At 48.7% G+C, this 14,970-nt stretch overlaps 1 protein-coding gene across 1 annotated transcript in view; it reads right to left on the bottom strand.

Moving 5' to 3' along the window:
• Positions 1-1,181: 1,181 nt before the first annotated feature.
• LOC111158293 (reticulon 4 interacting protein 1) overlaps positions 1,182-14,970 on the bottom strand; it is a 45,033-nt gene continuing 31,244 nt past the window's right edge. Inside the window, exons 7-9 of the mRNA XM_022520228.1 lie at positions 13,463-13,646; positions 9,571-9,663; positions 1,182-1,303 (exon numbers count right to left, since the gene is read on the bottom strand). Of these exons, the coding sequence (XP_022375936.1) occupies positions 1,196-1,303; positions 9,571-9,663; positions 13,463-13,646 (385 nt within the window). The 3' untranslated portion in view covers positions 1,182-1,195. The remainder of the gene's footprint in view (positions 1,304-9,570; positions 9,664-13,462; positions 13,647-14,970) is intronic.

The following is a 14,970-nucleotide window of genomic DNA, read 5'->3' as shown; positions in this document are numbered from 1 at the left end:
TTCAGGTGCTGGAATAAGGCAGGGGTGAAAGCTCCACTTTCCGAGAGAGGACCTGAGGCTAAGTGAGGTCCTCCCTCAAGAGTTTTGCCCCCTCCCTGTACCACCTGGGAGCCCGCCAGGAGAAGAGCCGAGACTGTTCAGATGAAGTCCACAGTGGCAGGTACTGACGAGAGTCACGTTTTCTCTCTTGTGAAATACTGGCTGTGGTGAGACCAGCGATTCCAGAGAGAAGCCCTCATCCAACGCATTTACCAAATGAGTGTCTGACAGGAATAAACTGAGTAGTAAGTTACTAACCAAGTCTTTGTCCAAAGCCTGAGGTACGGTGAGGAGGAGGAAAGCACCAGGAAGAAACACCCTGAGTGAGGGTCACAGATTCAAAAGCTGCACTGGGCTTCTCGGTAAACCACTAAGTGCAGGCATTTAAAGTCAGAAACTGGAGAAGGTCCTCAGAGAAGCATGTTTCGATGGCTGAGAGAGGCCTAGCCCTTAGGCAAAATGTAAGGGTTTTAAAAAGTTAGAAACTGTAGCCTCTGCTCATTTTCTTGAGAGTCAACAACCAAATCATGAGAGTTTGTATGTGACCCTAAGAGGAGATTCAGAACTCCGAGAGCGGCTCTGACCCCAGCAGAGCAGAGGAAACCGGGCCCAGCTGGAGTCCTCCAGGAGCACTGGTTTCCAGAAGGTTTACCGAAGCTCTTCGCGCCGCCATCCAGCCCCGTGCCAGAAGTTCTAGCATCTCACCTGAATAGAGTCTGAGCTACACTGGAACAGAAGATGATACAATGATGGGAAAATCCGGTGTGAAAAAACAGCTTGAAGAAAGCTCTGTAGTCTTCCCCGTGCAGCTTACAGGGCAGGCCAAGCGCGGACACTTGCAGAGCCTGCGCTGTGTGTCCCCTCGGCTCGGCTCAGAGGACCTCTCGGCAACGGGAACGTGGGGATGCCGGGCAGGTACCAGACGGCACTCTGGGCGAGGCGATGTGCACACAGTGGGGTGGGGGTGGGGGGCAGGGGGGTAGAAAATGCATCTGTCCTCAGTTCAGAAGACAAATTACTGGCAGGAAAGGCGTTTTATACTTGGATCATGGAACTTATCATCTAATCTGGAAAGAAAGCAACGGTTACAAAAATGTCTGGGCCGAGAGGCAATCACCAAATAAGAGAGCCAACAATCACCACACTGAGTGTTTATTTAAATGACATTAATTACGGTCTTTCCTCTTGCATGTCCTCTTTCCACCTTCAGGAAGGCTTCTGGAACTTGAGAAAAAGGAAACGTTTTTTCAATAACGGGTTGAATCTGTAAAACACAAGAAGTTGACCGGTGGGGAGGAAAGATGCAGGTTTTCAAGGTGGATCTGTCCCTGATGTCCTCATTGTCCCTCCAAGTCATGTGCACCTAGGTGAGATGCTGACCACATGCCAGGCCCCTGCCACACACACACACACACACACACACACACACACACACACACACGCCCCGCCCAACCCGGGGTCTCTTCTCCCGCCTCACTGCATGTCCTTGAGGTGGCCCTAGCCATCGCTCAAGTCTGTCTTCTGTGCTGGCTGTGTCACTCTCCTACGTAGAGCCCTTCCACAGCTCCCAGACATTCCAAGGCCGCCACCTCCCCACTTTGGCCCTTGTGTGGCCCCCACGCTTTACTGAAGCGGCCTACTTATTGCCTGAACGTGCTATGTCTGTCGCTCTGCCAACTCCCACCCTCCCAGGCCAAGTCTCTCATACCCTGTCTGAGCCTCCAGTCTGCAGTGTGTTCTCTCGGGACTGCTCGGGACCTAGCTGGCCAACGACACACACAGCTTAGCCACCCTGTCATGTAGGGTGAACATCAAAAGGGGCCACCCGAGCTTTTGCTGGCTGGATCTCTGTAGGCCCCTTGTAGGCCACGTACAGATTCTAAAAAGAATCCGTTAAATGTCCGGCAGATCTACTCAGCCACAGTCTGAGTACCTGTGGTCCAGGCTGCCTCTCCGGGACCCGCACCCCACCCCCAAAGCTCAGCGCAACCAGAGCACAGGACAGGAGCTTGAGAGATGTCACTTGGTGAAAACCAGTAAGATAACTGGGAAGCAAGTCTTACGTGGTCTCTCTGGGTTTCAGGAGAACCTGTCCTGGGGGGCTTGCTAACTGGCCGAGCGGCTGGTTAGAACTTACGGGACGGCCACCTCAGCCGGCTCAAGGGCTGGAATGCTGCTGGTTCTTGCTCCTGCACCACTAGTGCTGCCTTTTGAACGTGGGTCCCAGTTAGCACCCTCTCCAGACGCAGAAATCCAACAGAACGATTCTTCTTCAAAGCTACAAGTGAACATCTCTAATTGTCCCCTGGGTACTCCGGCGGCCTGCCTCCCGCAGCTCCACGGACAGGGAGACGTCCTGAGAAGGCCCGAGCTCATGCCTACATTTCAAGACCCTTCTCCTTTCACAAGAGGAAAGTGTGTCCTTGGCAGGCTCAGAGGCTCGCTACGTACCCTCCTCTTGTGTGAATTGCACAGCCCCGTCACGAGAAGAGTGCCTCTGACTCCAAAAGTTCCCTTCTCCAGAGAGTTCAAAATTCTCGGCCCACAAATCACAGTAAGCTCCAAGGAGCAGTAACGACTGACACGCACGGTCCTATGTGCCAAGAGATCTCCCGACTGCTCACTGCCTCTCCCCTCGCTTCATCCCTAGCAGGGAGGTACTCTTACCATTTGCATTTACAGAAGAGGAAACTAGGGCACAGAGTGAAAAAAGTCACCCAATTTAACACACCTGTGCCCCCAGTCTGTGCTCTCACCACCCCCCACCCGGGTCTGTCAGGTATCTCAGGTTGCTTTCTACATCCAATCCCGAAATTGAAAGAGGAGGAACGGCAGCCAAGGATTGTAATGATTTATCACAGTGTGCATCTTGGCTGGCCTGCCCTGTGCTGAGACCATGCCAGCTGAGCACCCAGTCTCCGGGCTCCCCAGACAGCAGGTGCACAGCACAGGCCCCCCACTCCCATCTGCACCTGGCCTCACTGATTATTAACCACGGTCGTCCCCTCCCCGGCAAGCTAAGCATGACCTTAGAATCTTCCACACCACAGCTGCTATGAACACATCGGAGCTGATCCATCCAATGAAACCTACCTGCCTTCTCTGGTAAATACAGAATGCACTAAAGCTGTTTTCCGTACACCCTGCAGGAAACTTCCCGAACCCATTACTCCCTTAAAAGCCCCCAAGACATTGTTTTTTGGATGCTAATTACCTAAAAGGAATCACCTAAATTTGCATGCTGAAAATGCAGAGTCCTTGGTCTCTGGTTAGAACAACTGGATCAGAATCTCTAGGGGCTGGGGTGGAGACCATGCATTTTCTGGAAGCCTTCCAGGAGAGTTTACTGCACACTGGCGTGGGCATCACTGCAGCTTTCTGCCTTCATCTTCGGGTCCCTGACTCGTAGCAGATACACACTCATTCATCCCACAAGGACTGACCAGGTGTTGCCTTCTAAGTGCCAGGCACCGACCCAGAGCAGATACATGGCACAGGCCGCCCAGGATAAACCAAGGAAAGAAAGGAGGCAATGACATCCACTTCTCACTGAGCTGTGAACACCGGTAACGAGAGCACCCCAGCCCCGGTGTTAACAGAGGGTCAGGGAGGAGGGACCCAGAGGCCCCCTGCTCCACTCGAGAATGAACAGCCCAGGCTGGTCCAGCTCTGTTCACGTTAGAACTCTGACCGCAGCCCCGGAGCCCGAACTGATGACACAGCCAGCCTGCGATGACCACACACTTCAATCTGGCCGGTCAGGCCCATTGTGGCGAATAACCCCAGAGGGCTGACGGCCCGGAATGAGTCATTCAGCTCTTCCCGTAAGTGACAATGAAAAAAGAAGGCTTTCTGTTAACAAGCAGGCAGACCCCGCTGCCGGCTGAACGGAGATTAACTGGACAATGAAGCAGTGTCTACACAGGGCCTCACCCCAGACCCAGAGTGCCTGTTTGCTACGGACAGAGATCAGAGGTAAAATCCAGCGAGGGGACAGAAAGGTTACTCACAGTGAGGTGGGGACATTATGTGATGACACTGCTAGAGCCCGACCGGCACAGGGAGCCCCGTTATAAAGCGGGCAGGCTCAGCGCAGGGCACTTCCCGCGACGCGGAGGCCTGGGGCCGGTGCGGACTGGGAGCCACTCACCGCAGTGGCATTCGTCCTGGTCCCGGGCCCCACTCGGGCCCTCCTGGCGGTGCCTTACCTTCTCAGACGAAGGCTGTGTAACGCCAGGCCCCGGGACTTGGCGCCTGCTGCCAGGCGTCCCTTCTATGAGAACACAGGGACCACGGGCCCCTCAACTTCCCCGGTGCGGCCACAGGCTACTGTTGCTTCCAGCCGCGGGGCGCGCCTTCTCGGCTCCGAGGGAAGAGGGAAGAGAACCCCTCTGCGGGAGAGGGGTGGGGATGACACCATCTATGCAGGCAGAACAGGAGGCAGAGAGATTTCCCCTCAATCCCCATTTGCCCAGCAAGAATGATGCAAACGGTAGAGCTTCAAAGAGCCCTAAGTGTCTGCACGAGCCCGCTGGATAGATCAGGAAGCCAAAGTGCGAGTGGCCAAGGGCTCCGAGGACGTGCAGGTGAGAGCTTCCAGCAGCAGAGGCAAAGCTGGGGTCCAGGACTACTGACTGCACTACTGCATGGCCTGGGTACAGTCTGGGGACAGAAGCGTGAGTCACGGTCTGTCCCCCTCTTCCCCAGACCCTCTACCTCCACCTCCACTGGGCACAGAAACTGCAGACCCGTGAAGGTGAGGTGTGTGAAAGGAGAGGAACAGGTGACAGATGCAAGGTAGACCTGAGGGCTCCTGGCAGAAGGTCAAGTCCACACACATGTGCCGGGCACCAGGGACCCAGGCCAGGGGTGGCAGAGACATAGCTGTGGCACCACCTCCGAGACAGGCACGCCCCCTGACCTCTGAGATAGGGTCAGTATTCCCAGGCAGAAGGGGGCTTCAACTAAGGAGCTATGAGAAGACAAAAGAAAGAAGTGGGCTTTGCTTGAATTTGCTATTTCTGGGACTTTCTGGCCCCAGAAAACTCAAAGCTGGAAGAGAGGTGGTAAGAAGGGGGTGGGGGGAGTATAATGGAAGCCACACTCCAAGGGAGGAAATGTGCCCATTCTGGAAAGCATCCGGGACTTGTCCCGAGGTCCCCCTGAAAAAGGCACTCCTTCCAGCCAGAAGGTGCGAGGAGAAACTTGACCTACATTTCCTCACAGAAACAAGCAGCAACACTAGAGAAAACAGCAGCAGCATCAGGGCAATGGGATCCATGAGGTCCCGGTTGTGTCTGTCTGAGTCCCAGGCCTTCCATCCCTCATCATTACATCCTCTCTACAGAGGAAAAAAATCCAGTTGCAAAGGAGCTCAAAGTTTGAAAACGTAATTCATTGCTAAAGGGAGGCCTCAGATCTCAAGAAGGACCTGGGAAACTGCCTGCCTCCCAACTTCTATTTCCTGTTTCTCCAGAGCGGCAGCACCCAGAAATGGTGACCTCCAGCTGCATGGGCTACTTCCATTCACCAAAGGGGAAAAAAAAATGGAAAACTCAGTCCCTCAGTTGGACTAGCCACATCTCACATGTTCAACTGCCACATGTGACTTCTGGCTACCATACTGGACCACGCAGACAGAGAACATTAAAATTACTGCACGAAGTTCCAGTGGACATCATGGCTCAGAAGGTAACTCAATGTGGCCAACCCATCTCTCTACATCTTTCACCCTACTAGGCAAAGCTCGTGGGCCCTCTGTCAATGTTTTAAATTAAATTCAAAAAAGTTACATAGGAACTGTTCTGATGCTGGCTAAAAGAAAGAAAGAAACTGAGATCATCTCTATCATCGCTCAACCGAGAAGCTTGGCTGGTCACCTAGGATCTTAAACAGATCTGTGAATGTTAAGAACATGACATCAAAGGACTTTCATAATTACATGAAGAACATATGTATACAGATAAACATACTTGAAAAGACAAAAGGGTACAAGGAAAACTCTCCCTCCCATACTTGATGCCCAGCCATCTAGTTCTCCTCTGGGACAACCAGTATTTCAAGTTTTCTTCATATCTTCTGAGATACTTTATGCATTGTGGGAGGCAGAAGAATGGCTCCCAGAGATGTCCACATTCTAATCCCCCAAACCCGTGAAGATAACATATAGGGCAAAAGGGACTTCAGAGACATGATTAAGTTCAGGATCTTGGGATGGGCATGGCTATCCAGATGGGTCCAATGTAATCACGAGGGTCATTAGAAGAAGGAGGAGACAGGACAGTTGGAGGGAGGGAGACAGGATGATGGAAGCTGAAGTTAAAGTCATTCAAGACTGAACCCAGAATACAGGTGGTCTCTAGAAGCTGGAGAAGGCCAGGGAATAGGTTCTCCCCTCCAGCCCACCCCCAGAAGAAACACAAGCCTGCTGACCCATTTTAGACTCTTGGCCCCCAGCACCAGAAGAGAGTAAGTTTGCACGGTTTCCAGCCACCATACTGATGGCAGCTGGCTATAGCACCAAGAGGAAAGGAATGCATGCACATACAAGCACATATGCACGCATATCTTCCCTCACAGCCTGGTCATTCTTATCAGTAGCTGACTCTAGCCCAAAGAATCTGCCTTCCCGCCTCCTCTCAGGCCTGAAAGACACTGAAAAATACAGGAAGATTTTTGTGGATAGAATTCAAACCCCACCTTTCTAAATGTTTAGGTGGCTATTTAAGCAAGCAGAAAACAATGAAGGTTGTATGAGGGATTTATTTCTTTAACTATTACTGCCTCACTCTTAAAGAGAGAAATGGTGGTTGAAGGAACTGTCCTAGAAGTCAAGAGACCTGAGCCCTTGAACTTGTCACTTGATTCATGGGGCTGTCATGAGACGTGAAGACAAGATGGGGGTGTGGGGAGGTAGCAAAACTAGACATGCGCTAAGTTTTCTGGTTTCTAATCTCTGCACGTGCTAACTCAAAAAAAAGTCTGCTACACAGTATGAAAACAAGAAATGTTTATTGTGCTGAGGGACGAAAAATGCAAAAATAACTGTAGGCAAAAGGCACAATTCTGGTAGCAGGCCAGTCCAGTCAGTGTGATGATTGTAAGTCATTCTTCTCTGTCCCTGCCCTCGAGATACAAAGACCATCTCTGGAACATCCGAGAAACTGGTTAACAATGGTTGTGTCTGACAAGACAAGCTCCGTGACTGAGGGACAGGAGTCAAAGAAAGATTTCAGGAAATAACTTTTCCTATCTTTTCGATTTTGAACCTTCAAGTATTTCAGAGGAGTAGGTTCTTTTGGGTCGTGGCTTCACACTGTCAAGAAATAACCAGAGCTCCTCTCTCAGGTACCCGCTACTCACCAAGCGCTCACCCAAAGCTTAGAAGAATCTCAATGCCTCATCCAATTTAATAATCTCTATAAGCCACGCACCAGAGAAGCTGACGTGCTTGGTTATCTGCTATAGCTTCCCAGCGTGGACAGCACCTTCCCGCACCCACAATGAGTCAGGACGCACATGAAGATAGCTGGCCTGCTCACGGCACCCAAACACAGCAGCTCCCACTGTCCCGGAGTCCTTCACGGTCAGAGGGGACTGCTGGGCCCAGATAACCCTGGCCAGGCCAAAAGAATATTCCCTCGCTCACCCTCGTCTGAGGACACATCAAGGGCATCTTTATTTCTACCTTGTCCTCTTCTGGCCATTCTGCCAGTTATCTGCCAAATTTAATAGTTACATATACACAAGTCTCCTCTCTTCTCTGTTGCGTAAATAGTAACTTCCGGGTAGAAGGAGAGCGAGTCCCAATATTTTGAATACGAAAGAGTCATGGTAAGCCCGTGGACAGCCTGGAGCCGAGATTGGGAACGGCACGACTGCACAGTATTCTGCTGGAGGGTGGGGATATCTCTCACGGTGCGGCTCCAGTCACAGGAAAGAGCATGTGAAACTATGGGCCATGTTACTTAATGATAGCTCACTTCCTTCTTCCTGGAAATAAAATAAGCATCCTATGGGAAGTGAGAACCTTAAAGAGACATTTACAAACAGCCACAATAAGGCCGAGACCGTCTACCTGGGACACATTAAGACTCAGAAGTCTGAGAAAAGGCACCCAAATTTGAAACCACAAAATTTAGCAAATGGTAGCAGGCCATTTTCTATCCTATAGTTCCGTGGCTATAAAGAATTTAAAAAACCTAAATGCACAAAAAGCAGCCAGTAGGTCCTAAAGACATTTCCTTCCAAAATTAGAGTGGAAATAGGAAATGGGCCATAAGGGGCAGGTGCCAGCACAAGGAAGCTCATCTCAAGGAGCTCTTTCCAAGTGGCCCTGTATGGATCACACGGTGGCAAAGCCAGCCCTACTCCATCCCCTTTCCCTGTTCATCGTAAAATGCCAAGGACAAGACAATTTAAGCTAAAGCCCCCAGATCAGCCTCCAGCACTAAGGATGCAGCTGAAGGCTGGAGAGGGAAAAGCACGGGGCTGGGAGTCAGGAAGTACACATCCTGGTCCCACTCCTGCAACTTGAACATGTCCCTTTCTCCCCCTAGCCTGTTTTCTCATCTGTAAAATGAGAATCATTTTACCTACAACCTCAGGCAACCTTCTATGGCCTGTAAGGGTCTCTACCCTATAATTTCATACAGTCTCTTAATAAAATCATAAACATCAGCACCAGACTAGGAATTTTCCTTCCAGGTTATTCTTCCAGAGAGAGAATGCCAGGGCTGTTAAGACCATGAAAAACCAAACTAAACAGTGGTCTGAAAGGCCTTCTGACAGCCAAAAAGGGATGATCCAACTACAATCAGCAGTCCTTTCCCCACAGAGTCCATGCAGGACAGACGCGAGCCGTCAGAAACACTGACCAGTGGCCCCCACCAAGATCTCCAAGAGTCCTCTCCGACGTCCCACCGACCCTCTCCGACAGACCTCAGATGTACCATTATCTGCCCTCCAGGTGGGTTACACTAGCTGGCGAACAGGAGACCTGGGGACCCGAGTCCTGGCGCAGTACTGTGTGAGTTGAGATTCCAGAGTATTTGTTCACCGGGCTCCTCTGGAAATCTGGTTCCCTCCAGAGCAGCTTCACCCTTGAACTCTAGATGCTCCGGAGCAGTTCTGTTAACTCACAAGTGTGTCTGGACCTCTGTGCAGACATTACCTTGGTGGTGCCTTCTTTTCAGGACCATTACCAAAATCTCAGCAGCCCAGCTGTAAATGCCGGCTCTGCGAACCGTCTAAGTGTGTTTTAGAAAATCACATTAGCTCTCTGGACCTGCCCCTTCGCCTATAAACTAAGAGGGCTGAACCAGATGGTATGGGCTCTTTTTCAGATGTAGCCGTCTAGGACTAGGATTCCCATGGAGACAGAACCAAAATACAGCACTTAAACTTAGCCGTGGACAACAGCATGTGCATGGACCACACCTGGCCCAAAAGAGAGCTCCCGCAGACTAGACTTGGTGGGTGGGTGGCCAAGCCTCCAAGGGCTGCTCCAGCAATCCGAGCGCCCGCACTTACCTTTCCCTCATCCACCAGTTTCGCGATATCGTCTAGATACACGCCGCTGGCCATGAAAAAGGCCCAGCGATAATGGACTCCTTGCCAGAAATGCTAAAAAGAAGAAAAGAAAACACATCAAATACAAAAAAGGAGAAAATCTCATGGAATGCAAATTTAGGTAAAAGTATTTTCTGGGCGATTAAGACAGACAAACCAATTTCCTCCTCATTATGAAACAATGAGCTCTATGCCCAACACCTCAGCACAGTGACCAACAGAGGGGACACTCATAAATGAACAAAGATATATTCACGTGAACGCGGGCTTTTTTTTTTTTACCAAATTGTGAATGACAAGCAAGTCAGCACAGGAAAGCTGTCCTTAAAATGAGAGTCTAAATAGTCTTACACACTCAATTCCTTCCCTCGGAGAAATTAGAGGCTAAGACCTCTCAGCTTTCTCTCCCAGGGTTTAAATGAAGCTCGGAGGCACCAGAGAAGAGCTTTTAAACCTAACTCAAGCATGCTTAGGGGGCAGTAAACCACCAAAATATGATCTTAGACAAGAAATCCGATCACAGATTTTTTTTTTTCTGGAATAGAGTGGCTTTAAGGGTAAAACAAAGTGTAAAATTCCTTTCGCATCATGGTTGGGTCTTCCCCCTACAGGTATAACGAACTCCCACATCACTGAATCTATTATGGGACAAAAGGTCTCCAGATAAAAATAAGCAAAAATCTTCTACAAGAGGGCTCATGACCACTTTACTGCCATACCCACTTTCAATTGTTAGTCTTTCTGTCAAAAGTAGGCCAGGCCATTATCAAAGGAACAACTGAACTGAGGTTCTCCAGGATACATACCTCCATGACCTGCCCGACTCACCTTCACCAGATGGGAGCTATCCAGAGGCATGGGGTTTGCCAGAACCATGCGGCCTCCCTCCCTGCACCTGCCTGTCTCACAATCCCTCAGCATGAGGGGCATACAGCGGTCAAGTGCAAGGGAACTCCCCTGCTACTCTAGCTCAGGCGCTCAACAGCTGTGTTTTTAGGTCAAGCTGCCTCTTTCAGCCAGTTTCCTGGCCTAAAGAATGGTGAGACCACTACCTTGCTCACGGGGTTGTTGGAAGGAGTAAATGAGAATGAATGCAAAGTGCCTGATACATAGAAAGTATCACCTGTATAAATATTTATATTTATTATTCAATAAATACTTATCTAGGGGTGCCTGGGTGGCTCAGTGGGTTAAAGCCTCTGCCTTCCACTCAGGTCATGATCTCAGGGTCCTGGGATCGAACCTCGCATCAGGCTCTCTGCTCAGCAGGGAGCCTGCTTTCCTTCCTCTCTCTCTGCCTACTTGTGATCTCTGTCAAATAAATAAATAAAACCTTTCAAAATAAATAAATAAATAAATAATACTTATCTAGTGCTGGAAACAAACTTTATTGAGGAAAGGCTGGGGCACCAAATATGAGTTTCAGATCGTAGGAAGACAGACATAACCAAGCTGCTCTCTGGGCAGAACTTTGCAATGGTTGTACCAGGAATGGCTTACTGGTTTGGATGAGTGGCCCTGTAATTTATTATCTAACCTGGAACAGTTCTGAGAGTTAGAGGAGTCATCATTAATAATTATGCCAGGACCACAGCTGCAAACAGAGCCAATCTCACCCTAGATTAGGTGTGAGGAGGTTGAGTCCCCTCAGCCCACAGGGTAGCAACACAGAGCCTGGGCTGGCAGAAGTCTCCGGATAGATCGGATAGATCGCTCTCAGCCCAGAACAGCCTCAACCTCTATTCAAACATGAACAATTTTCTATGGGTGTCACAGCAGGAAAGAGGTTGGGAGGCACTGCTCTGGGCAAATGAAATTAAAAAACAAAAGGAAAAAAAGTACCATTTGAAGGCACTGAGGCAACCCAAGCATACAGCAAGCCCGAATAATTACAATCACAAAAGACCTGTCTGTGTACTTCTCCCTAAGGCCTGGCCTCTGACAATTAGAACATTCTGGTAACTGTTCAGGGTTTTAAAGAAAAGAACAGCAATGGTCAAAAATGCCATGTCTATAATTCTTTATAGCGTGTTGCCCTGTAAAGTGAAACTTTTTGGTCGGCAACAGCAGAATTTTTATACTCTGCTCTAAGGGGCCTGTGTATTTTTTCCGGGCCATTACAGGAGAAAGTAAACCAAAGCAGGCGGGAGTCTGGAGCATTACAATGAGGCTTTAAACTGTGCACATTCTCAGAAAGACATCAGAAACTACTTAAAAGGTTTTCACATGAGATTACCACTATCCTCTTTCAAGTAGGAGGAAAGAGAAGATGCCTGTTTTACTCTCAGAGGACAACTCAGAAGGTTAACTTGTAAGAGGTCTCACTGAAGTACAAACTATGAAATCTTAAAGAAAAGTTAAACTTATATTTTGAAGCCTGGGTTTTCTGAAAAGAGAAAGAAGAGACAAAGGACAGCTAAGAAGCCTTTCTCCGCACCAAAGTGCCCTGTGGCCACTGCTTCCGGTTGCTGCCTAAATCAGATGAAAATCAAGAACCTCGAGTACAGGGCCTGGTTTGTTCACCTCTAGCAACATACACCCTTCCTAAGAATGGTGCGGTGGTCTCCACTGTCACAGCCCTCTAAGTATTTAGTTAGTCCATGCAATTCAAGAGGCCAAAGTCCTAAATTTCACCCTCAAAAAGGTCCCAAGTTAATTTCTAATGCTGAAGGTAGTCACCGAGTGGTTCCTTCCAGACATACAGATCGATAGGTGTTGGTTAGCTTGGCATAATGACTCACAACCTTTTTACCCACTGAGGAAACTTCCAGTCTTTTTCCTGACTCTGAAGAACTTTGTCTAATTTTTTAAAAAATAGAATTTATCTTTTTTTTTTTTTTTGCCTATCACTTACACCGTTTCAACGCTAATACAGATTTCAAGCCGATGATCTAGAATTGCCAAGAGTGGATAACATGAAACGATCTAAGCCTGTCCCCACCGCAAGGACAAAAGCGCGCGCTCAGGCTCTGCTGTCGTCCTTGCAGCCGTGGCTGCTGTGCGCTCGTCCTCAAGGCCCACCACACACTGCCTTTGCCCGGCTGCGGATGGAGCTCCTTCTAGCTCTGGTAACTGGGGCCGCAGTCAGCAGAGTCAGGCAGACTAACTGAGTCTCAGAAACACCCAGAATGCCATCAACAGCTCGAGTGTCTGATTCACAAGGGATGTGCAGTGTTAGGACAAGTTGATAGAATACTAGAAAAAGCATGATGGTTCTATTTGCCTTTGTGGTCTTACTAAAGTAAGAACACAATTTCCTTTCAGGTTTTGAAATTCAAAAAAAATGCCCACGGACCTCTACAGGTCTGGAGGACCCGGGCTAGAAATCACTGGCACGTCCCAATGCGGCTACCACGAAAACAGCTGGCTCTACCTGGTCTTAATAAAGCCTCCGCGCTCACACATGAGAGCCTGTATGTGTTAAGGCTGGTGAAAGAGAGCCAAGACCACCAGGTAGAGGCAAGAAAGAAGCAGAGATATATCACATGGAATCAAGAGAGGTAACTGCTAATAATAAAGGTGAATATTTAGTAAGTTTTATGTACCAGACATTAGACTAAATTCTTTACGTGGATTACCTCATTTAATCCTACGACATGCAATAAGGAAGATACCCTATTAGTGTCATCTTGGAGGTAAAGACTTCAGGGCTTAGTGACACGAAGTAACTTGCAAGTTACACAGCTACTAAGTGGAGACCAGAATTTGAATTTGGTCAGTGTGCGACTCCAGAACCCACACTGCAGCCACTGTGCGATGCTGCTCCAAGACAGAAGAAACTGGCTAGAGGGAAACCAGTTTCCAAAAGCAGGAGGCACCGCTTGCTCTCACCAACCAGGACTCTCCTCCCTACCTTCAATGCCTTAGAACCCACGGTGACTCCTGTCTGCAGCATGCCGTCTGCGATGCCCAGTCGGTCCATGTTCAGGAGAAAAGGGGTCACCAGAGTCACATATGTGGCTCCTGACCATTTCTTGAGAAAATTTAAAGCCCATGTTTCAGTGGATCCACCGACATTATCAAGAATGAAATCAAACCTGGAGACCAAAAGAAAAATCAAATAAAAACATCCTCATCCTCGTCCGTCTTTACATACGGCTCTAATGCCCCCTTCCTTTCCATCGCCAGTCAGCGATCGGGTGTACTTCAATGACTGCTCACAAACCATGCTGCCCCATGCCATCCAGCGGGGGTGGGGGGGAGACACGACTTGCGTTGATGAAGGAGAAAAGGGCACCCCCACTCACCCATTCTGGCTTTTCTCCAAACTAAATAAAATGTGACTAATTTTTTTTGTCATAAAATTATATCATTTTTCTAGTTCTTTAAGGATGACTTCAACAAGTGGTTCTCAACCGAAGGCAATTTTGGTCCCCAGGGGACATATTAGGCAATGTCCGAAGGCATTTTTAGTTGTCACAATTGGGGGAGGTGGTGGGAAGGGACTCCTGGCACCTAGAGGCCAGGGATGGTATTTATACACAGAATGCACAGAAGAGCCCCTCACAACAAAAATTATCTAATCCACAATGTCCATAGTTCAGAAACCAAGCTTACCAAGGTTGAGAAACCCTGACCTAAGCTTTATGGAAAATTGCAAAGCTATCCATCCAATGTAAGTCAAAGTATCCTTTAGTGCACTTGAATACTTGAAATAAAGTATAAAAGCTTTTCACCCACAGAATGATTTACTTTTATTCCCTCCACAACCAGAACTGCTCATAGAAGCATCCTCTTCATCTGGAATTTACTCCTACTTTTTGGCTTCACGCATCAGGACATCATAAAGACAAATTAACAATCTGCTCTCAGTCTTCAATTGTGTTCTAACATGCCCTCAAAACCCAGTCCTATGAACTGAGGAACTGAGACACACAACTCCTTAAAGCTAATCTCAACTTGCTGTAATCACTGCATTTCACTTACAGGGGATAAAACCCAAGAATGCTTTTAAATATTTTTGTAAACAAATATCTACTCAGAAAATGTGTGCTTAGGATGCCTAGATGGCTCAGTCAGTTAAACGTCTGCCTTTGGGTCAGGTCATGATCCCAGGATCCTGGGATCAAGCCCCAATTCGGGCTTCCCTGCTCATTGGGGAGTCTGCTTCTCCCTCTGCCTCTCCCTCTGCCAAACCCCCTGCTTGTGCACTCTCTCTAAAAAATAAGTAAAATCTTTTTTTTTTTTTTTTAAGATTTTATTTATTTATTTGAGAGAGAGTGAGAGAGAGCATGAGCGAGGAGAAGGTCAGAGAGAGAAGCAGACTCCCCGTGGAGCCGGGAGTCCGATGCGGAACTCAATCCCGGGACTCCAGGATCATGACCTGAGCCGAAGGCAGTTGTCCAACCAACTGAGCCACCC

The sequence above is a fragment of the Enhydra lutris genome, unplaced genomic scaffold (genome assembly GCF_002288905.1).
Source record: "Enhydra lutris kenyoni isolate GAN:26980312 unplaced genomic scaffold, ASM228890v2 scaffoldscaffold58, whole genome shotgun sequence".
Lineage (NCBI taxonomy): Eukaryota > Metazoa > Chordata > Mammalia > Carnivora > Mustelidae > Enhydra > Enhydra lutris.
The sequence above is the reverse complement of the archived record's forward strand: the minus strand, read 5'-3'. Positions and strand labels throughout refer to the sequence as shown.